The sequence below is a fragment of the Cherax quadricarinatus genome, chromosome 67, assembly GCF_038502225.1.
Source record: "Cherax quadricarinatus isolate ZL_2023a chromosome 67, ASM3850222v1, whole genome shotgun sequence".
Classification (NCBI taxonomy): domain Eukaryota; kingdom Metazoa; phylum Arthropoda; class Malacostraca; order Decapoda; family Parastacidae; genus Cherax; species Cherax quadricarinatus.
The window spans coordinates 5886535-5910249 of NC_091358.1; the positions used below are offsets into that span (position 1 = coordinate 5886535).

General features: G+C 38.6%; 2 protein-coding genes across 2 annotated transcripts in view; one reads left to right on the plus strand and one right to left on the minus strand.

The window, feature by feature from the left end:
- The first annotated feature begins 3151 nt into the window (after window positions 1–3151).
- On the plus strand, window positions 3152–12916 carry LOC128699606 (solute carrier family 25 member 3). Its single transcript, XM_053792328.2, has 6 exons — window positions 3152–3297; window positions 5482–5605; window positions 6321–6487; window positions 8708–8944; window positions 11694–12060; window positions 12307–12916. The coding sequence occupies exons 2-6, from the start codon at window positions 5485–5487 to the stop codon at window positions 12468–12470; spliced, it is 1056 nt and encodes a 351-aa protein (XP_053648303.1). The 5' UTR covers window positions 3152–3297; window positions 5482–5484; the 3' UTR covers window positions 12471–12916.
- A 1725-nt stretch (window positions 12917–14641) lies between these two features.
- Window positions 14642–23715, minus strand: part of LOC128699692 (uncharacterized) — a 63258-nt gene continuing 54184 nt past the window's right edge. Inside the window, exon 10 of the mRNA XM_053792440.2 lies at window positions 14642–17808. Coding sequence (XP_053648415.2) covers window positions 17760–17808 — 49 coding nt within the window. The 3' untranslated portion in view covers window positions 14642–17759. The remainder of the gene's footprint in view (window positions 17809–23715) is intronic.

Below are 23715 nucleotides of genomic sequence, written 5' to 3' on the forward strand. Positions count from 1 at the left end.
GGATCATTTTTGTTTGATCTGATTTCCCTATTTGGAACATAATTTGACTGAGCAGCTAGAACTATGCCCTGGAAAGCATCATATCGGCAACCATCACCACCTACCTGACCCTTAGTCAGGTCATTCCAGTTCAGCCCACCTAAGTAATTTTTCAGTCCTATGAAATCAGCCAAGCGAAAGTCAGGGACGGAGACTTGATTGCCATTATTAGGGGAATTCCATGATATGTTAAAACTGAGTGATTTGTGATCACTCTCCCCAAGCTCATCATTAACCTCAAGATTATTAATTAGTGTTTCCCTACTGGCAAGAACCAAGTCAAGGAGGTTATTTCCCCTAGTTGGCTCTGTCACAAACTGTTTTAAAAAACAATCCTGGATCGTATCAAGAAAGTCACCCGACTCTAAATTTCCTGTCAAATTGCTCCAGTCAATCTGTCTATAGTTGAAATCTCCCATTAGCACAACATTTTCGTATGTAGATGCCTTACGAATTTCGTCCCATAGAAGTTTACTGCACTCCCTATCAAGATTTGGGGCCCTGTAAATCACACCCAAAATTAGTTTTTCTCGGCCCTCGAGAAGCTGTAACCAAACAGATTCAGTGGCTGACGCTTCTAATTTAATATCTTGTCTAACACAACAATTTAAATTGTCTCTGACATACATCGCTACTCCACCACCTTTCCTGTTGACCCTGTCAGTGTGGACTAATTTATAGCCTTGTATGTGACATTCAGAGGGCATCTCTCTATCTTTCAGATTGAGCCAGGTCTCTGTTATAGCAATAATATCTATGTTTCCTGCACTTGCAATTAATCTTAGCTCATCTATCTTATTTCTAACACTCCTGCTATTAGTATAGTAAACCTTAAGGGAGCTAGTCCCTTGCTGCCCTCTGCTGTCCCCCTTTGTTTGCTGACCTGTTCTATTGTCTTTATTTATAACTTCATGCTGAATGCCTTTTATACATTTACTGTTTCCAACCCTAGTGTTGCAACCTGCTTGTTTCCCACACACACCCATACCTCTATCTTCCATCAGTTTAAAATCATAGGCATTTCACCAATGGCCTTCTCAATCGAGTCTGCAAGTGCTACCACCCCTGCCCCAGAGAGATGTACCCCATCCCTTGCATACATATCATGTTTGCCATAAAAGTTGTTCCAGTTGTCAATGAATGGAATTGCAAGTTCCTTGCAGTATCTGTCTAGCCAGCAATTTACACCAATTGCCCTAGACAACCATTCATTTCCTACTCCCCTTCTAGGCAAGATGCTACATATGATTGGGATCCCTCCCTTAGACTTAATGAAATCTATAGCTGACCTGTACTTATCTAGCAGCTCTTCTCTCCTACCCTTCCCAATATCATTTCCACCAGCACTGAGACAGATAATGGGCTTGTTCCCATTGCCTGACATGATATTATCCAGCCTGTTGACAATGTCCCCAACACCAGCTCCAGGGAAGCACACTCTATCTCTCATCTTCTTATTCCTATTACAAAAAGCACGGTCAACATATCTTACCTGAGAGTCACCAACCACAAGAATGCGCTTACCTTCATTAGCAGGGGCAGTAGTACCCTTACCTTCACTGGCCACTGAAGTACATTCATCCTGGAGAACAGAGAAGCGATTTCCTACCTTCAGATCTTCACTCTTAACTTTCCTTACTCTGATGCGCCTCCCATTACTGTGAACAACTCGCCACTTGTAGCAGGTGCTGGGCTGCACCTCACTGCTGGTAGCCGTTGCTACCTCCCCACTTACAGCCTCCTCACAGTGAGAGACAGACTGCACCTCACTGCTAGAAGCCTCATTCCCCACATCTCCAACCAGTCAGTGCGTCATCGAGGACTAACTTATTTCCATTGGGGTCCTTAATCTTGTCCCCCAGGATGCGACCCACACCAGTCGACTAACACCCAGGTACCTATTTGCTGCTAGGTGAACAGGACAACAGGTGTAAGGAAACGTGTCGAAATGTTTCCACCCGCCGGGAATCGAACCCGGGCCCTCCGTGTGTGAAGCGGGAGCTTTAGCCACCAGGCTGACTCAATCTGCAAGATTCATTAATAGTTAACACTAAGATTCAAATCGAAAAGCTATTTGAAAAACTCCTGCAGTGGTAGTGACCGAATTCTGAATTCATAAAAGCAATGTATTACCCATATAAAACGTTGAACAAATGTGAAAATACGGTCCTGAGCTGCCTGGCTGAAGTAAGATATACCAGCATTGTAATTTTGAAGTCTATCAGGAAGTATTTTTCACTTATTGCAGGGAGACAGATATTCAAACTTGTTAAATATACTTTGCAAATAGGGACTTACACAAGTCAATAACAAAACAACCATTCTTTGAGGTAAATACACCAGTTCCGAAAGTTTGAAGCCAGTCAGAATAGCCATTTTCTGGTTATCGCACAGGAACCTATCATTTATTATTTGTTAATAATATTACTAAATTGACGATCTTGAAGTTACACAGCTGGAAACTGTTCTTAATTTTCCTCTTTGTTACTTGGTTAAGAGAAAAAAAATATAAATAAGATTAGAAAGTTGGTAGTTAAACAACCCAGTTGAGTCAATCTGAACCTTCCTCCGTGTACAATACACTAATTTGGAAAGTTTGAAGCCGATCAGAAGAGGCGTTCTCGAGTTACAGTCTGAAAGGAAAAAGAAAAAAAGAATTCCTATTACCCCTAAAGGTAGCGCTGTATAGCCCTTGTGGCTTAGCGCTTCTTTTTGATTATAATAATAACCCCTAAAGGTATCCTGTTTTAAGGATCCCTAATTCCGATGGCCGTTATACGCATCCCCTTTCTGGGACACCTAAAATCCGACAAAATAATCCCATTTTTGGGATACTTACTATTAAAAGTTTAATATAAATTTAAAACGGAGATAAAAAAAATAAGTAAATTTAGCATAGATAAATCATAATTATTTAAATATATAATTAAACTGACCTGTTTAATCAAGCCATATAACAGGTCAGCTGATTACTGTGAAGAAAACTACAAGACTTACGCAATAATTAACATAAAATCAAGTCCTTAACTACAGAATTACTTAAACACACACAATTATACATATACAATTCCCAAATATAGCTGAAATAACTTTAAATAATGAAAAATGAATATCAGAAATAAATAACGGGTTAATACCTCAATATAGAGTGTAACAAAGAGAAAGAGAATATAGTTTCTAGTGTGAATATAATTTTTTTTGTAGTGAGGAAGATTTTAGCCGCAGTTGCCTGAGTCTCCCCGGCACCGCCATCTTACCGTGAGTGTCTCTCTTATTACTCTATTTTACTCTTTATTTCTTGATTTTGAGTTGATCTTGGGGGTCCTGGAGACACTTGAGGGCACCACGGAGGTTGTAATAACCATTATGAAGCTCCAAGACCCTGGAGAGATGTGCATTTTGTTAAAATAACAGTGGAAGCCGGTGCACTGCCGGCAGCTCTCCTCTACTGGACTAGTTTTTACCCATATATCAGTCAGTAGGTTGTTCTTGATGCTGGCGAAGGATCTTGATACAAGGAATTCGAGGTATCCTATTCGAATAAAATCTGATTACCTCCCAGGCAGTATTATAACACTGACGGGTTTAGCGTTTTTCCACTAAATGGTGATAAAGACCCCAGTGGAAATAAGTCACTGTTTTGGGTTATCCTGCTGTATGACCCTTGTGGGTTTAGCGCTTTCCTTGATTATAATCCCCTCAAAGAAGGTTTCTTGACGTGGTGAGGGGCTCTTCATCTAGGGAATTAGATCTGTGCTCCAGTTCCCTGAATACCTTCCATGCCCTCCACAGGCGCTGCATAATCCTACGGGTTTAGCGCTCCCCCTCGATTATAATAATTTTATTATAATAATCATTGGGTTTTCATAGGTTCTCTAAACATGCTGGTATGTACATGATAATCTATGTAACTGTGTATACCTGAATAAACTGGGTATATAGTGAGCCCAGGACTACTTGTTGAGGTTTATTTAGGTACAGGTACACCTAAGTACAGTGTTTGTGTAAATTACCAAGGATAACCCCAAAGAAAGTCAAGATATTGACAGATTTCCATTAGGGTCCTTGTGTCTTAAGTTAAGCCTGGCTGTAAGATTTCTACTATCATATAGTTAGGCTTTAAATAACAAGATATTACAAGGACCCTAATGGAAATAAGTAACTGTGGCTAAATAACAGAAAAAGGCACAATACCGTGACTGGAATGATACACAAATAACCTGCACATAGAAGAGAGGAGCTTACCACGACATTTCAGTCCGACTTGGACCATTTACAAAGTCACACTGACATTTTTTTTTTTTTTTTTTTTTGGGGGGGGGGGGGGGTTATCCTGGATAATTTACACGGTTATTACTTATAATTGTAGTTGTGTACCTGTACCTAAATATTTACTCAAGAAAACTTTTTTAATACTGTGAGGGGCTCTTGATTAAAGTAACTGGAGTTATATTTCCTTTCCTTCAATTAAATTTTAAGCCTTATTAGTGGCCTTAAATGAATTGTATAATTATTGGCTTTGTTTTTGTGCCTATTTTACTTATTCATTTACCCATATATTTATGTTCTATAGCTCAAAGAAATACATCATCATTAATGCCTCTCAAATCCCAGGTAATATATGGCCCCTATGGGTTTAGTGCTTTCCAATGGAAATAAGTCACTTTGATTTTTTTTACTTATCCTAAGTTATTTACATATATTGCTATTTATCATAATTGTACTTGTGTGTACTTGTACCTAAATAAAATTACTTTCCCTGATTATTTTAAAATGGTAAGGGAATTCTTGACCCAAGAAACTGGATGATAATAATAATAATAATAATATAATAATAATAATATCTTTATTTACTACAAGTACATGTACAACGTATACAGTCCTAGCTGACAACAATGACATACTACTATATAGAAAGTCCCTTGTTATGCTCCGCATTTTGGGCAAATTAGGCCAGTGTCCCAGGATGCGACCCACACCAGTCGACTAACACCCAGGTACCCATTTTACTACTGATGGGGAACATAGACAACAGGTGGAAAGAAACACGTCCAATGTTTCTACTCTGGCTGGGAATCGAACCCAGACCCTCGCCGTGTGAAGCGAGAGCGTTAACCACCAGGCCTCCTCTTTCTTGGATTAAACCTGAATGTTTCCCACTCGCTCGTAAAGGACCCCAATGGTAATAAGCCACTTTGTCTAACTTTTTTGGGTTATCCTAGGTTCTCTACACATATGCTGCTATGTATGATAATCTCTGTAACTATTTGTGTATACCTGAATAAAATTACTCGTGCACTGTATGACCCATGCATGATTACTGATCTTTGAATCCTTTAATTCATAAGTTCTGCAGTGCTGAATGACCCTTGTGGGTTTAGCACTAAATCTTGAAAATAATAATAATTTCTGCTTTAATTAATATTAATATGCTATTCGCAGAAAATGTTCAGCAGATTGTGGGATTCGGCAAAGAACTCGCCATTTAGCCATCCCTTTGAGGCTCATTGTGATGCACCAAATAAGGAAATTGTTCTGCCAAGAAGGATATCTGCAGCTGACGGAGGTATGTGCCATGTACAGTATTATGAATCATATTTAAAATTGCAGTGTCTTAAGTTATTTGTCAGATTGCCAGATTTATTATCATATAGCTGAAAAATAGCTAGACAAATTGGCAAAAATCAATTATTTCTGCTGCTCAGAACTCATTTTTAAGCTATGTCTATTCCTAAAGACAACCAAAATAATCTGTTTTAGTAGTTTGTCATCTGTTCTACCAAATGATACCAAATAATATCCAGTGAAACCATGAAAACCATCTGAGAAAACACCTCAAAGTAGCTATTTTAAACCATAAATGTGGTTGGAGTTTTGCCTTTCCCGTCATGTGCTGTGTGGGGTAAAACTTTTTTTTTTATACTATGCACACTTGCTGTGCAGACCCATTCTCATGTCTTAGACCAAAATTTATTGCATACAGCTTATCGGAATGAACTGAGTTTGACAGAATTACGTGAGGAACCCTGATCTCACTGACGTAGTTCTATGTGATGGCCACTGAAAGGTTTAATGTTCACTTGAGCCGATTGCTTTGTGTTCTTTCAATCACTTCTCGAGAAAAGTGATTGGGAGGTTATGAAATTACTATGTATTAATATGCCATTTGTTTATTCATATGCATAAATGTATATTGCTGTAAATACAACTGTTTAAATAAATACTGATATAAGTGTTAAAAACAGCAGGTTACTGAATCATCAAATGAATATTATTTGCAGAAACATACAGTTGTGAGTATGGATCAGGAAAGTTTTATTTAATGTGCGCTTTTGGTGGACTCTTGAGCTGTGGCATCACTCACACAGCAGTAGTACCTCTCGATCTTGTTAAATGCAGGATCCAGGTTAACCCTGCCAAATACAAAGGAATTTTCAATGGATTTAAGGTAAGTTATATGATTTAACAGTGATTTAATGCATTACATTATTTTATCTTGAGTATGTGTGTTATTAAGCATCATTGAAAAACTTTTTTATTATTTTTCTGTTTTTTGTATTTGGGTAAAATGATTTATTGTAATGGGTAACTATAGCAGTAACTTTCTTATAGTGTTAATGGTGGTACGTATTTTTCTTCATCTTTCTTATTCTGCCAAAATCATTTAGAATAAAGAACTTGTAAAATTGTTCATATCAGCTTCTTGAGAAATTTGTTTTTGATGTAACTTTTTGTATTAGGTGGTTAAAAATTTATTTAAAAATGTACTGCATTAAGCGGATGAATTTTTTGCCATGGATAACTCTGCTGCTATGTGAAGCACTTTAATGGAAAGTGTGTTAGTACTTTATATAAATTCTCTTGTGAACATTAACCCTTAAACTGTCCAAACGTAGATCTATGTTTGCGCGCGTAGCGCTCCAACCTAGACTTTCTCCATAAGAAACAATGTAAAAAAAAAAAAGTAGATCTACGTTTGGAGCACTACGCGAGCAAACGTAGATCTACATTTGGACAGTTTAAGGGTTAAAAGCCATGCTGAAAGAATTTTTAAATCTAAAATTTTCTTTAAAATCAGAAAAGTTTATATTTCAGTTGTCAGCCATGTCAATTGTTTTATGTAAGATTTTTTTTTTTCAGAAGAAAATATGGCTGTATGATTTTTTTGTAGGGTAAAAAATTCTACATTTTTATAGAGAGAGAATCCTGTCAAGGAATTACAGCCATCCTTCCCTTCCATTGAGTGATTTTTGATACTTTTAAATCCTCAAGTGCTGTATGACTAATGGGTTAAACACTTCCCCATTAGCCCTTTGAGGGCCCAACCTGTAGATCTACGTCATGAGCTCAACTCGTTCACATAAGCTGTGAGCAATAAATTTGGGCCTAGGTGAGTGTGTGCCATATAAAACAAATCCTGTAGCACACTGCAAAACGAGAAAAAACTGGTACCGTGTTTCTGGATTAAAACAGAGAATTGTACTGTATTTTCATATGGTTTTTACAGTTGTATTCACGGTTTCTTGGCCTCATTTGATAGAATGGAAGATATATTACAGAAATAGAGATGATTTTGATTGGTTTTAGTACTTAAAATAGCTTGAAATTGAGCTCAAAGTAGCAGAAATGCTTGATTTTTTCCGATGTTCAAGAGTAAATAAATGACGTCACACATCCCATACACATCAACTGGTGGGTCTAATATACGTTCATGAATGTGCTGGTGTTATTTATACAGTACAATTATTACAATATTGCATAACAGTAAAATCTTCTATTTTTTGGTGTGAATAAAAGTTTTGTGAAAAAAAAAAAATCAAAATGGAATTCATCTGTAAAGTCTGGAAACAACTGATAAACAGAGGAAATGTTATTTTAGTGCCAGGAATGCCTGCATTGTTTATTCTGGACCCTATTTTGAAATTGGAATATTTTGAATTTGTGTGAAATTGGCCAAATGACCAATTTCTGATCACTTATTGGGTTGTTGAAATACATAGTTGATTGGGCAGTTTCTTGTGCTCAGTTGATAAGTAATACTAGCGAAATAGGTAAGAATTTGGTAGACAGGAATAATGTAACTAGCCTAAAATAGGAGTGGGCAGAATTGTTGATGTGTAAATATCGCTGACGCAGTAAAAGTTGTGTGTAATTTTGCCAGTTTTTCGTCAGATTTCATACTTTTTGTTTTATTACCTTCAGAAAAAAGATTCTGTACCATTTCATAAGAAAAACAATTTTTTTTTTAATTCTTGGACCCTCAAAGGGTTAATATTTATAATATAGAAAGGGCTGCAATTAAAAGAAAACTTTCAGTTTAATAGAATTTGAGAAATGTAGAGAAATTCTAACTAATAGTGGCTATAAAGTAGCAACCTTGTGAAGAATGTCACGGTATCATGGCTGGAACAATTCATAAATAACCTACACTGGAGAGGAAACTTAGTTGTTTCAATTGGTCCCGGACTTGATGATGCTCCATGACAAACTGAAATGTCAAAAGTTACCTCTTAAGTGTAGGCTAATTGTAAACAAGCTGGTATTGTGCCTCTTCTAGTTTACATATTATCTAAAGTCCATTGGCTCTAGACATTACTAATAGTGTTAAAACAATTTTTGTCATTACTGGAATACACTAGCACTCATTTTGTAATATATCACTTCTCAGGTGTCTATCAGAGAGGAAGGTTTTCGTAGCCTGGCAAAGGGCTGGGCTCCCACTTGTATTGGCTATTCCATGCAAGGCATCTGTAAGTTTGGTTTCTACGAAGTCTTCAAGATTTTGTATAGTAACCTCCTCGGGGAAGAAAATTCATACCTCTACCGCACTTCCTTATATTTAGCTGCATCAGCTTCAGCAGAATTCTTTGCTGATATTGCACTTTCTCCTATGGAGGCAGCAAAGGTAAATATATTTATATTTTTATTTTGTATTTCTTTCTGGGTTACCCTGCCTCGGTGAGAAATGGCCGACTTGTTAAAAAAAAAAAATTGTATACTAATTTTACAGTAGATTTGCTTGTTCTTAAAAATTTAATATTGCCTTTTCTGCCAAGGCAAAGTAAGGTAACAAAGAATAAAAACACATCACAGACCAGGCCGCGGGGGCATTGATCCCCAAAATCCTCTCCAAGTATAGGTATGCCCACAGCTATCTTCCAAATAGTTTTTTTCTTTTTTTTCCAGTGGTGACCATTTCCCATCAGTCTCAAAAAAAAAAAAAAATACTCATTAACCCTTTACACACATATATCTGCATCATTGAGGCCAGTGTTGCTTATGTAGAGCTACATCTTAATCATAGTGCCCTCCAGTATGCTGTGACTGGGTGTGCACAGTATAATGAAAAAATACTGCCCTGTGCAGTTCATGATGAGAACAGCTAACCTCTGACTTTGTGTTTAGGTTAAAACTATGACTGAGGCATTCTAAGGCAGTTATCATGGTTTTATTGACTGTTTCTTGTTGGCTGATGAACAGAGGACATACCAGTGATATGGAGATGATTTTAGTAATTTTGAGATGGGAGGTGGCTTGAAATAATCCTCAATTTTTGGCACTTTTCTTGAGGAAGGATGGGGAGAACCTCCCAATCCAAGCCCAAGAACAGTACGAAGATGGGAATCTTAATCGTGGTTTGATAAAAAATAATTTGTTGGTCTTAACCCGGACCAACATTGTTGCCACAGGTTATGAAGTTCATGAGAGAGCACTGAAAAATAGTCTGTAAAGGACTGCTGTGAAAATACTGGCAGACTTGTAAATGACCTAAAGCTATTCTTTCCAGAAAAACAGCTGCGTACCCTCACCATTGATATTTAAAACCATCAGTGCACATGGCTGTATCGTGAAAATGAGATTTAAAGTATTCAAGAAAGAGTGAGTACAAGGTTGTAGGAGGCAAGTGAGTTTTTGGGCATGGAATTGGGGAAGATCAAATTTAAATCGTAACTTCCCATGGAGGGAGGGAAAAAACAAGATGCAGGGGAAGATAAAGGTGAGGTATATTAAGTGATGTCAGAGCACAAATAGAGAGGAAAGGGGGTAAATAAATGAGTCAATAATTAAATAAATTGGCTTTACTTACATCCATAACCATTGTGTGAAAAGATTGTGAAGGAAAGCTGACAAAACCGAGACAGTGGGTATTGCCTCGATCTTGCAAGGACAGGACATTTACTTCTGTATAAATGGTGAATGGGATTAAGCTTAGAAAGAATAGTAGAGGAAGCCAAAGAATATAGTTGGTCTCCATAGGCTAGATAAGATTTGGGTTGAATGTAGGCAAAGAAAGGTTTGTTTATACGCCCCTATCCCCAGGAAAAAAGTGGGCTAAAGTTTAAGTAGGTTTAGGCAGCTGTGACAAGCAGCTTTCATAGAAGTTATGAGAGGCTACAGGAGAAGGGGTTACTAGCCTCTTGCTTCTGGCATTTTAGTTGTCTTTTATGACATGCATGGCTTACAGAGGAAGAATTCTGTTCCACTTCCCCATGGAGATGTTTTATTTATATATTAAACTGTCATATCTGAGCATCTGTACAAAGACAGTGATTACATATGAGTGATGGTAGAAAATGGCTGACATGTTAAAAAAAAAAAATTTAATTTATTAGGAGTTGGAGTTGGTACATTTTTACCGACTCCGACTCCAGTAACCCAAGAATTGCTTACGACTCCATGACTCCAACTCCACAGCCTTGTTTTTAACCTGTGCTTCACTCAAACTCTTGCATGTTTATAATATTCCTCTTGATGTAGGACCTCCAGCATTCTTTCATAATTTAATCACTTTTTCTTAACATCAGTACTACAGTCATGCTACTTCACTCCCAGGGGTGCTCGGCCTGAAGATAGTGCATGGATTGCACTCATAGTATGCAGGCTTGAAGCATGGTCTTCGAATGTTGCAATGAGGAAGAGGTTGGAGGCAGTTGCAATGTCAAGTTTGAGATCAGTGTGAGAATAAGAAACAAAAATTAGAAGACTGCAGTGGTATAAAAGGTATAATTCTGAGAGCAGTGGATGGGGTTGAGATGATTTGCTTATTTATCATTTATAAAGGATGAAGCAAGAGAGGTTGACAAAGAGGGTGTATAAACCCATGGTGGGGTGCAGGAGAGGTAGGAGACATTTCAGGAAGGGTGAGTGAGGGCTGTTTCAAGTGGTAGGAGCTAGAGTATCCAGCAAACTTTTATTAGTGTGTTAAATCAGAATGGAGCTGAATGTGTTTTGGGATCAGATGCTTTGTTACTGTTAGCAAGGAACAGTGAAGGGTTCCAAGGAAGTTGATTAGCCACACTTGAGTTCCTAAAATGAGAAGAGCTTGCACTTTGGAGGGGATAAATAATATGAAGGGTTATTTGAATTGTGATGTCTGTACATGTTAAGCAGAACAGTTATTGAATGAGTAATTGTGAACATTCTTCCATTGGGTTGCCCTATCCTGGTGGCAATTGGTGGATATGATAAGTAAAATTTTTTTTTTTTTTTTCCAACACACCGGTCGTATCCCACCAAGGTGGGGTGGCCTAAAAGGAAAAATGAAAGTTTCTCCTTTTACATTTAGTAATATATACAGGAGAAGGGGTTACTAGCCCCTTGCTCCCAGCATTATGATAAGTAAAAATTAATTATTTTTAATTTAATTTTCTCAGGTACGCATCCAGACTCAACCTGGTTTTGCATCAACTTTGCGTGCTGCAGTCCCCATCATCTATGGCCAGGAAGGCTTGTGGGGTTTCTACAAGGGTGTAGTGCCTTTATGGTGTCGACAGATTCCCTACACAATGATGAAGTTTGCATGCTTTGAACGCACAGTTGAGGCCCTCTACCTGTATGTTGTACCAAAGCCTCGTGACGAGTGCAGCAAAAGTGAACAGTTGGTGGTTACCTTTGCTGCAGGTTACATTGCTGGAGTTTTCTGTGCTATAGTGTCTCATCCTGCTGATACCATTGTGTCGAAGCTTAATCAAGATAAAGGATCGACAGCTGTTTCTGTTGCAAAACAGCTAGGCATGGCAGGTAAAAAGACTACAGTAGTTTTTAGTATTGTTTTTTATGACATTTGTTAAAAGAATCATATTGGAATCTTAACAGTATATCTGTTATGAAATAACCAAGTTGTATTCATATGCATTGAAGTGCATTACACAATATTTCTTATTCCTAGCATAGTAGTAGTATGGAACTAGATAGTCCATGCAGGCTTAGCATTTTATGAGTGGTAGAATAAATATTAGTCAAATTACAAAATGCTTTTGTTTACAGGATTGTGGAAGGGCCTGTTCCCACGTATCATCATGATTGGTACCCTGACTGCTCTTCAGTGGTTCATCTATGACGCTGTCAAAGTAGCCTTCAAGCTACCACGTCCACCACCACCAACAATGCCAGAATCACTCAGATTGAAGCTGGAAGCAAAACAAGCTTAAGCTTATAATATTAATAAAAAAAAGCATTCCGTACATGGATCCCACATTTGTTAAACTTCCTACAAGGAAATTGCTACACAAACTGCTGAATTTCTCTAGGATGAGTTAAGTCTAGATACTCATCACTAAAGATGTTTAACATTCAAGTCTAAACTGATAAGGTTATTTAAAATCTGTTCCAAAAAATTTTGTTAGTTTTAAACTTCAATGTGCCATCTTGCACTTTTTTGAAAAGCTACTTTGCTACTTGCTCTGTTACCGGGGTGAAAAATTGATGACCATTTATTGTGCCTAGTAGCTTTGAGATAATATTTTAGCAGTGAAGACGAAGTATTGAAAAACAAATTTGGTTAATTTTTACATCTAAATTGTAATTTATACATTTCTGAATGTCTTGTAAATAGTAAGGTAACATTGTATAAAATGAAAATAAACTTAACTAAGTTTTAACTATTTTTTTGTCCAGCAATATTGACGTTTCTTTGGAGGGTATAAATGATTTTTAATCAAGTTAAGCTCTAAACCTGAGAGGGTCATACAGTGCCACAAGGTATGGATGTGTGAAGGATAGGAGTGAGGGGCAGAGATATGTGACAGTAGGGATATATGGTGCAATAAGTTTAGTTTTAAAGTCTTGTCTGCTTCAAAGGTGGGACTTTCAGCAAGGATGGGTGGATTTTCAGCTATTCTGATGCTAGCACCTTCATGAACGCGTCCACAGCAACAGCGGCCCCACACTCTGTGTGCCATTGTTCATCAGCCAGTGAGCATGAGCCCACTCGCTCATACGATGCATTTCGTATTATTCCAGTCTTTTTAGTGCTTGCAACTGCTAAATAAGACACCATGGGTGCAAAGAAAGTTCCTAGTGCCAGCCAGCCCTTTCGTAAAGAGCTGAGAGAGAGGGGAGAAGGTGCCTTTTTCAGTGATTCTGCAATATGTACGATACGAAAGCAGCAGGAGTTGATAAAGGCTATAGCACCAGCCAGCAATAAAGTGTAGCACTAACAGTGTAGCAAGTAAGTTAAGCGATTAATCGATAGAAAAAGGACAGCACGAAACTGACTCCTCCATTGTTGTTGGAGGTATATAGGGCTACTGACACTGCCGCCTTCACCACCATGTAAGGCTTATCTTTCACTGGCCCTTGTACACCACAACAAACACACCACCACTTGTGACATTCTTAATTCCATATTTTATTCATTCTAGAGTATATATCATGTTTCTAAGTTATTAACCCCTAAACGGTCCAAACGTATATATACCGCTAGCCCCCAAACGGTTTTATTTTTCATGCCTCCAAATTTGACACGATTGGCCTGAGATGCCTGGTCAGCATAGACTGGATCTTAACACTCCCCTTTTAAGAGGAAAGTGATGTTGACCCAAAGTTTAGTGGCTTTGAGGTGAATGTGGCCACAAGTGGTTGAGGAAATATCAAAAACCTCGACAAAAACCCATGTGCAACATTTGTGCAACACCCTTTAAAGTGCAGGCATTGTACTTCCCATTTCCAGAACTCGAGTCCGGCTAACTGGTTTTCCTGAATCCCTTCACAAAATATTACCCTGCTCACACTCAAACAGCTCGTCAAGTCCCAAAAGCCATTTGTCTCCATTCGCTCCTATATAACGCTCGATCACTTTTGCTGGAAGTCCAAGCCCCTTGCCCACAAAATCTCCTTTACCCCCCTCCCTCCAACCTTTTCGGGGATGACTCCTACCCCGCCTTCCTTCCCCTACAGATTTATATGCTCTCCAAGTCATTCTACTTTATTCCATTCTCTAAATGACCAAACCACCTTAACTGCCCCTCTTCAGCCCTCTGGCTAATACTTTTTGTAACTCCACACCACCTAATTTCCACACTACAAATTCTCTGCACAATATTTACACCACACATTGCACAACATCTCTGCCTCCAGCCACCACCTCCAATTTTGGGAGTGAAAAACTAAGTAAATTTTAATCCTTTAATAAAATTATGAAAAGTTGAAATTATACACAAAATAAAAGCTCAAATGGATTTAAATAGAGGAAATACACAAAAAATTAGCAAAATATTAATTCATAGTTCAAACCAAACTGTTTCATAAAGTGAAGCCTTTCAGTAACTGTCAGTGTCAATAATTCTCAACTAAAAATTTAATCAAAATTTCATAATCCTGATGGTACTTGCATCCTTTTAATTTTTGCAAGTCCAGTACAATAAATAACAATTATAAATATAGAAATAGTCTTTACTTTTTTCCTTGTTCCATTGTTTCTGACCCTGTTACTTTACGATGGAAATAAATGGTATAAAATACCGACACAATGGAAATATAAACACACATGCAGTATGTGATCCTTTATTGACTCCGTTTTGCCCACACAGTGGGCTTTTTCAAGTCACAAACAGATCTGTTTGTGACTTGAAAAAGCCCACTGTGTGGGTGAAACGGAGTCAAAAAAGGATCACATTATACTGCATATGTGTTTATATTTCCTTGTTACTTTACATTTTGCAGATGCAGTATGACCCATATGGGTTTAATGTATCATCACTAATGCCTTTCATAAATTATTGGCCCAAAAACCTTCAGGCTTCTACTAGGCTTTGTCAGTAACTGATTTGTTATCTGTTGTACTTCTTTGTCATTCTACCATCATTATGTAACTACAAAAATAATCCAGATTAATTCCCTTTCTATCTAACTCCAGTATATATTTGTGGTTGCCATATCTAGTTTCAATATGACAGCCACATAAGTCTGTGGCTGTCTTATCTAGCTCTAGCATGACACTATAAGTTTGCAATTGTTCTATTTATCACCAGTATAATACCTCATAAATTTGTAGTTGTCCTATCTAGCTCTATAGTGGCACCTACATAAAAGTATGAGGCTGTCTAATTAAAACAATTTTAATAATATACAGTTATACACCAACAACAGTACAAAATAAATTATTACAATACTTGAATTACTGTACTCTGTCTGTCAAAATAAAATGTTGAGAATACAGTTTAAAGATATGCAAAGGACAGTACTATTTCCATATAAATATTGCAGTGGCTATATAAAAAGCCAATTTCATCAAACATGTCATTTTATTCACAATATATTTTGTAACTGTGTCAAATAAATTATATTAAGAATTTGGAATGAAAAGCCATCAATATATAAGTCATATAATAATTCTAATTCTGGAAAAATAAATATTCAGTTCTTATTATTTTTAAACAAAGTATTGTTTGGGTATCAGCATGGTAATGTCTTCCCTGAATACCTTCATGGATAGCTCCATGCTCACACTGTCAAATCCCTAAAACCACTATCCTTCACTCGCCCAATTTAACATTCAGCACCCTACCTCCAACTTTTCCTTGAAAGTTGTCTATATCGTGCATCTAACCTGGATTTTTTGCACCCTGACCATTCTATTTTGCTTCTTTCTAAATGACCAAACCATCTTTTAGAAACCCTCGTCCTCTGTCTGAATTATGCCTTTCATATCACTACACCATCAACTTCTCTAATATTTATAACATATATTGATCTATATATACACACCCCTTTGGGTTTTCTTTTATTTTCTTACTAGGTCTTTTAGTACTATTATTTGATTACTATTTCTTACTAGGTCTTGTTCTTGTTTAATTCCTTTTATCTCCATGGGTAAGTGAAACAGAATTCTTAGCCTGTAAGCCATGCGTGTCGTAAGAGGCGACTAAAATGCTGGGAGAAAGGGGCTAGTAACCCTTTTCCTGTATATTACTAAATTTAAAGAGAGAAACTTTCATTTTTGTTTTTGGGCCACCCTGCCTCAGTGGGATAAGGTCGGTTTGTTGAAAGAAGATATTGACCTAAATCAGTGTTCACTGGTTCTAGCAAACTAACTCGTGTAAATATTTAGACCATGCCTCGCACACAAACAAAACTATTGGTGCCATTAAATTCAAACGCATTATTTTTCTTCCATTCATTAAAAAAATTTCTTTCCACAGACACCTCAGCATTCTTGGTACCGTTTGTCCCTTGTCTATTGTGTTTCACTTTAATGGCCCATCTGCCAACATATACACCCTTATGTGTATGTAAATACGTTCACTTCCTCCAAACCACTTTCCTGTCTGACTTCTCTCATAACCTATGTTGGTACTTGACCTGATCATCTTGCTCATTTTATGTGTACACTTTCAATATCCTTTTGCACATCTTTCCAAACACCTACTGGTTTCTCTTCTGAATATCCCAATGACAATGGGTCACTGGCAAATAACTAATATGACACTTCAAACTTACCTTCTAAGACCACACCTTTTCACAGACATTTGTCAATATATACTCAACTGTTATCTCTCCAGAAGTATGCTGACATCACAGATTACCCCTCTGATTGGAATATCCCCCATCCCTCCTTCAGTGCAGGCGCTGACACCTCCAGGACTCGATTCCAGCTAACCAGTTTCTCTTAATCCCTTCATAAAAGTTACACTGCTTACACTCCAACTGCATGTCCATTAAAAAACCACTTGTTTCCATTCACCCCTATGTATAACACACACAAACTTGCTGGTTGCTCAAACCCATATAACTCAATCTTTTGTCCCCTCCAACCATTCCTGGGATGACCCCTACATACGTACATAACCATATTTTTCAAATATGAGATGTGCAACAGACTAGTATAATCTAGCATATAATTTAAAATTTTGTAGAACATGTTCCAAAAGAATGTTATTAAGGGTACTAATATATCTGATTTTATTTAAAAATTCTTCTTGTAAATGAAGTGATCTGTCAGTTTAGATACTGTATATGCATTGCTTATGACAAAACTTGCATATACTTTAGAAACTAATATAAAATTACTCTAATTATAAAACATCACAAATTTAACGATGCCTATGATATTAGTACTATAGTAAATCATCGATTATCTGGTGCTGTCCGGGAGAGTGCATTAGATTTTCAGAAACGACATATGTTATTTTTATGGTCCGTATGGTATGCTCCTTCCTCTTCCTCATTATTAGTTCAGGTGCTCTCAGTGGAAATGACCGTGATAATGTTAAACACTAGATAAGCAATCACCGGATAATCGATGATCTACAGTATTTTCCTGAGTGTAGTGATCTTCGATATTGTAGCAACAGCTGGAAGAATAGGTGTCAGGATGGCAAAGTAACACAGTATGCAGAGTGATAATTTGCTCATTGTTCAGCTTCTCTTTACTATATACTTGATGGCTAATAACTGCCCGTCAACCAGGTTTTCAGTGTGTTAAGTTGTGCAACAACACATTACATTTCACCATCACTCTCCATCTCAGGCAGTGGATCTTCAACACTCCTGAAAAAAAAAAAAAGAGAAACCTTGAAAATATGCTTCCTAACATGATTTAGGTTTATGATTTTTTTTGTTGGTGGAATTAATTTTTGTTTTCAGATTTTTTCACAATTTTTTATCATTTTAATGTACAACTGTATAACAGCGTTGGAAAACTTCAGTCAGGTTATTAACCCCAGAGTTAACCCAGGATATAACCCACAACACCTGACTAGACTAATGCCTAGGTATCTATTTAGTACTAGGCAAACAGGGACAAGTGCAAGGAGACTTGCCCCTACATTCTGTCTCAACTCTGGATTCAGTTTGGGTCTTTACAGCTGCATTTTACAGTTGACAGTACCACTGAGCTAAGAGTCACCAGGCTCATTAAATTTTTCAGATCTTCTATTACTTCTGATACCTAGTTTATACTAGACTACATATATCTCAGTTACTGTAATTCACTGATAAACAGAATCAGACGATAGCATAAAGTAAAAGTTTGATTTACATCCACTGCTGCTGTGTGTCTTGTGGTAAGTTTATTAGTATCCTGTAATCTTTAGAAAAGTTTCTTTTTGAGTCTTTTCAACAGGTTCAATACCTCCATTACTATTAACCACTAAGTAATAGAGTCATTATTTTCATTAGGACAATCCTTGGAAACCCTTTGACAATTTGCAAGCAGTTGTATCACTATACTCATCTGCAACAAATTTGGGTTCTTTCAGAATTTATATCCAGTGTTCACACTTAAATGCTTACCAACTTTTAGTGACTTGCAAAAAAACATTCTTGACGTGCCTTCGGTAGACAAAATATATGACCTCATAACTGTCTCATTGCTAAGTACTAGTCCCACTGTAACATTAATAATTAAATATGCTGTAACAACGAGAAGTATGGAGGCCTCAATGAATATCATTTTAGCTGCAACCTAATCAAATTAAGTTTTATTTATTTATTTTATTTTGATATATGTGTGTAAATTATTGTTTATTTCCTCTTATCTCCATGGAGAAGTGGAACAGAATTCTTCCTCCGTAATCCATGCATGTTGTAAGAGGCGACTAAAATGCCGGGAGCAAGGCGCTAAGTAACCCCTTCTGTATATATTACTAAATGTAAAACTTTCGTTTTTCCTTTTGGGCCGGGCTGTGGCTCGTACGTTGGTTTGCGTGCAGCCAGCAGCAACAGCCTGGTTGATCAGGCTCTGATCCACCAGGAGGCCTGGTCACAGACCGGGCCGCGGGGGCGTTGACCCCCGGAACTCTCTCCAGGTAAACTCCAGGTAAACCCTGCCTCGGTGGGATACGGCCGGTGTGTTGAAAGAAAGTGTAAATTATGTACAGTTATTAAGAGGAATCATATCCTAACACTCCCAATGTAGCCAATGAATGTCCAAAAATCAGTGATGATGTGTATAGGATCCCTTGTAGAGGATGCAATAAATATTTATAAGGAATTCCTCAAGGAAGGTTCCTTGATGTCAGTGAAGGGGTCATAATCTAATGCACTAGACATGTGCTTCCTTTCCTTGGGTTGAACCTGAATGACTCCCATTCCCCCAGGCGCTCCCTCGTGAATGTAATAATAATATACAGTGGTCCCCCGCTTTTCGTAGTTCCCGGCAATCGTAAAATTCGCCAATCATAGGGGTATTTTCGTATGAACATGGACTCGCTTTTCATAGGTTGACTCGTGAGTCGTAGTTCGTCTGGGACGCGTACCCACGGCATGAGCCGGGGCGGCAGCCAGTCTGGCATTGTTTACCAGTGAGCGAAGGTCCCCTCACGTGCTCCAGCGAAATATTTCATAATACAGTGGACCCCCGCATAACGATTACCTCCGAATGCGACCAATTATGTAAGTGTATTTATGTAAGTGCGTTTGTACGTGTATGTTTGGGGGTCTGAAATGGACTAATCTACTTCACAATATTTCTTATGGGAACAAATTCGGTCAGTACTGGTACCTGAACATACTTCTGGAGTGAAAAAATATCGTTAACCGGGGGTCCACTGTATTCCATTTATTTTAGTGCTTGCAAGTACTAAATAAGCTACCATGGCTCCAAAGAAAGCTCCTAGTGCCAAGCCTGTGGTAAAGAAGGTGAGAAATATGACTGATTTTAAGAAAACCATCACTGAACAATATGAAAGTGGTACAAGTGTGGTTGAACTGTCCAGGATGTATAAGAAACCCTACACAACCTTATGTTCCGTAGTGGCCAAGAAAAAGGAAATAAAGGATGCTGTTGTTGCAAAGGAAATAACTATGCTGACAAAAATGAGATCACCAGTACTGGAAGAGGTTGAGAAGTTATTATTGGTGTGGACAAATGAGAAACAATTAGCAGGAGATACTCTTATGACTTCGATTATTTGTGAAAAGGCTAGGCAGTTGCATGAAGATTTGGTAAAGAAATTGCCTGCAAATAGTGGTGAAGTGAGTGAATTTAAGGCCAGCAAAGGCTGGTTTGAGAGATTTAAGAACTGTACTGGCATACACAGTGTGGTAAGGCATGGTGAGGCTGCCAGTTCGGACCACAAGGCGGCTGAAAAATATGTGCATGAATTCCAGGGGTACATAGAGGCTGAAGGACTGAAACCTGAGCAAGTGTTCAATTGTGTCGAAACAGGCCTCTTTTGGAAGAAAATGCCAAAGAGGACCTTCATTACACAAGAGGAAAAGGCAATGTCAGGACACAAGCCTATGAAAGACAGGCTGACGCTAATGTTCTGTGCTAATGCTAGTGGGGATTTCAAAGTGAAGCCATTACTAGTGTACCATTCTGAAAATCCCAGTGTTCAGGAAAAACAATGTTATGAAGAGTAAATTGTGTGTGTTTTGGAAATCTAATAGTAAGGCATGGGTCACGAGGGAAATTTTCGTCGAGTGGTTCAATGAAGTGTTTGGCCCTAGTGTGAAGGAGTATCTCCTGGAAAAGAAATTGGATCTCAAGTGCCTGCTAGTAATGGACAATGCACCTGCTCATCCTCCAAACTTGGATGACCTAATTTTCGAGGAGTTTGGGTTCATCACAGTAAAGTTCTTGCCCCCGAATACCATTCCTCTCCTCCAACCCATGGACCAGCAGGTTATTGCAAACTTTAAAAAACTCTACACAAAAGCAATGTTTCACAGGTGCTTGACTGTGACCACAGACACTCACTTGACCCTAAGGGAATTTTGGAGAGAACACTTCAGCATCCTCCACTGCATAACCCTTATAGGTATGGCTTGGGAGGGAGTGACTACCAGGACTTTGAACTCTGCCTGGAGAAAATTGTGGCCAGATTGTGTCAACAAGAGGGATTTTGAAGGATTCGGGACTGACCCTAATGAGCCTATGTCTGTTGTAAAATCAATTGTGGCACTGGAGAGTTCCATGGGGTTGGATGTGAGTTTGGAGGATGTGGAAGAATTGGTGGAAGACCACAATGAAGAGCTCACCACTGAGGAGCTGCAAGAGCTTCAGCAGGAAGAGCAACACATCGCAGCTCAGAATCTTGCTGCAGAGGAGGAAGAGAGATGGAAGAAGGTGCCTTCTTCAGAAATTAAAGAGATTTTTACTGTGGGGTAAGATGGAAAGCTTTATGGAGAAACATCACCCTAACAAGGTTGTTGCAAGCCAGGTTGGCAACATGTACAGTGACAAAGTCTTGGGCCATTTTAGGGAAGTGTTAAAGAGACGTCAGAAACAGAGCTCTCTCCACAGTTATTTTGTGAGACAGGACTCAAGTGACTCTCAAGGTGGTCCTAGTGGCATTAAGAAACAGAGAAGAGAAGCAACCCCAGAAAAGCAAATGGTACCTGAGGTGTTGATGGAAGGGGATTCCCCTTCCAAACTATAAACAATCCACTCTCTCTCCTCCTCCAGTCTCCCATACACTAAGAAGAATCTCCAATAAAGGTAAGTGTTATGCTGTTAGTGTTTCATTCATCATTTCCCATTGTATTGTTTATGTACTACATGTATATTTCATGTTAAAATTTTTTTGGTTTTAATACTTCTGGGTGTCAGGAACGGATTAATTTTTTTTTTTTATTATCACACCGGCCGATTCCCACCAAGGCAGGGTGGCCCGAAAAAGAAAAACTTTCACCATCATTCACTCCATCACTGTCTTGCCAGAAGGGTGCTTTACACTACAGTTTTTAAACTGCAACATTAACACCCCTCCTTCAGAGTGCAGGCACTGTACTTCCCATCTCCAGGACTCAAGTCCGGCCTGCCGGTTTCCCTGAATCCCTTCATAAATGTTACTTTGCTCACACTCCAACAGCACGTCAAGTATTAAAAACCATTTGTCTCCATTCACTCCTATCAAACACGCTCACGCATGCCTGCTGGAAGTCCAAGCCCCTCGCACACAAAACCTCCTTTACCCCCTCCCTCCAACCCTTCCTAGGCCGACCCCTACCCCGCCTTCCTTCCACTACAGACTGATACACTCTTGAAGTCATTCTGTTTCGCTCCATTCTCTCTACATGTCCGAACCACCTCAATAACCCTTCCTCAGCCCTCTGGACAACAGTTTTGGTAATCCCGCACCTCCTCCTAACTTCCAAACTACGAATTCTCTGCATTATATTCACACCACACATTGCCCTCAGACATGACATCTCCACTGCCTCCAGCCTTCTCCTCGCTGCAACATTCATCACCCACGCTTCACACCCATATAAGAGCGTTGGTAAAACTATACTCTCATACATTCCCCTCTTTGCCTCCAAGGACAAAGTTCTTTGTCTCCACAGACTCCTAAGTGCACCACTCACTCTTTTTCCCTCATCAATTCTATGATTCACCTCATCTTTCATAGACCCATCCGCTGACACGTCCACTCCCAAATATCTGAATACGTTCACCTCCTCCATACTCTCTCCCTCCAATCTGATATTCAATCTTTCATCACCTAATCTTTTTGTTATCCTCATAACCTTACTCTTTCCTGTATTCACCTTTAATTTTCTTCTTTTGCACACCCTACCAAATTCATCCACCAATCTCTGCAACTTCTCTTCAGAATCTCCCAAGAGCACAGTGTCATCAGCAAAGAGCAGCTGTGACAACTCCCACTTTGTGTGTGATTCTTTATCTTTTAACTCCACGCCTCTTGCCAAGACCCTCGCATTTACTTCTCTTACAACCCCATCTATAAATATATTAAACAACCACGGTGACATCACACATCCTTGTCTAAGGCCTACTTTTACTGGGAAAAAATTTCCCTCTTTCCTACATACTCTAACTTGAGCCTCACTATCCTCGTAAAAACTCTTCACTGCTTTCAGTAACCTACCTCCTACACCATACACTTGCAACATCTGCCACATTGCCCCCCTATCCACCCTGTCATACGCCTTTTCCAAATCCATAAATGCCACAAAGACCTCTTTAGCCTTATCTAAATACTGTTCACTTATATGTTTCACTGTAAACACCTGGTCCACACACCCCCTACCTTTCATAAAGCCTCCTTGTTCATCTGCTATCCTGTTCTCCGTCTTACTCTTAATTCTTTCAATTATAACTCTACCATACACTTTACCAGGTACACTCAACAGACTTATCCCCCTATAATTTTTGCACTCTCTTTTATCCCCTTTGCCTTTATACAAAGGAACTATGCATGCTCTCTGCCAATCCCTAGGTACCTTACCCTCTTCCATACATTTATTAAATAATTGCACCAACCACTCCAAAACTATATCCCCACCTGCTTTTAACATTTCTATCTTTATCCCATCAATCCCGGCTGCCTTACCCCCTTTCATTTTACCTACTGCCTCACGAACTTCCCCCACACTCACAACTGGCTCTTCCTCACTCCTACAAGATGTTATTCCTCCTTGCCCTATACACGAAATCACAGCTTCCCTATCTTCATCAACATTTAACAATTCCTCAAAATATTCCTT

What these genes read in the sequence shown, in the direction of transcription:
- LOC128699606 (XM_053792328.2), top strand. Translation starts at nt 5,485, where the DNA reads ATGTTCAGCAGATTGTGGGATTCGGCAAAGAACTCGCCATTTAGCCAT. An exon ending in GATATCTGCAGCTGACGGAG is followed by an intron (nt 5,606 to 6,320) that starts GTATGTGCCATG and finishes TATTATTTGCAG; the next exon opens with AAACATACAGTTGTGAGTAT. An exon ending in AAAACAGCTAGGCATGGCAG is followed by an intron (nt 12,061 to 12,306) that starts GTAAAAAGACTA and finishes TTTTGTTTACAG; the next exon opens with GATTGTGGAAGGGCCTGTTC.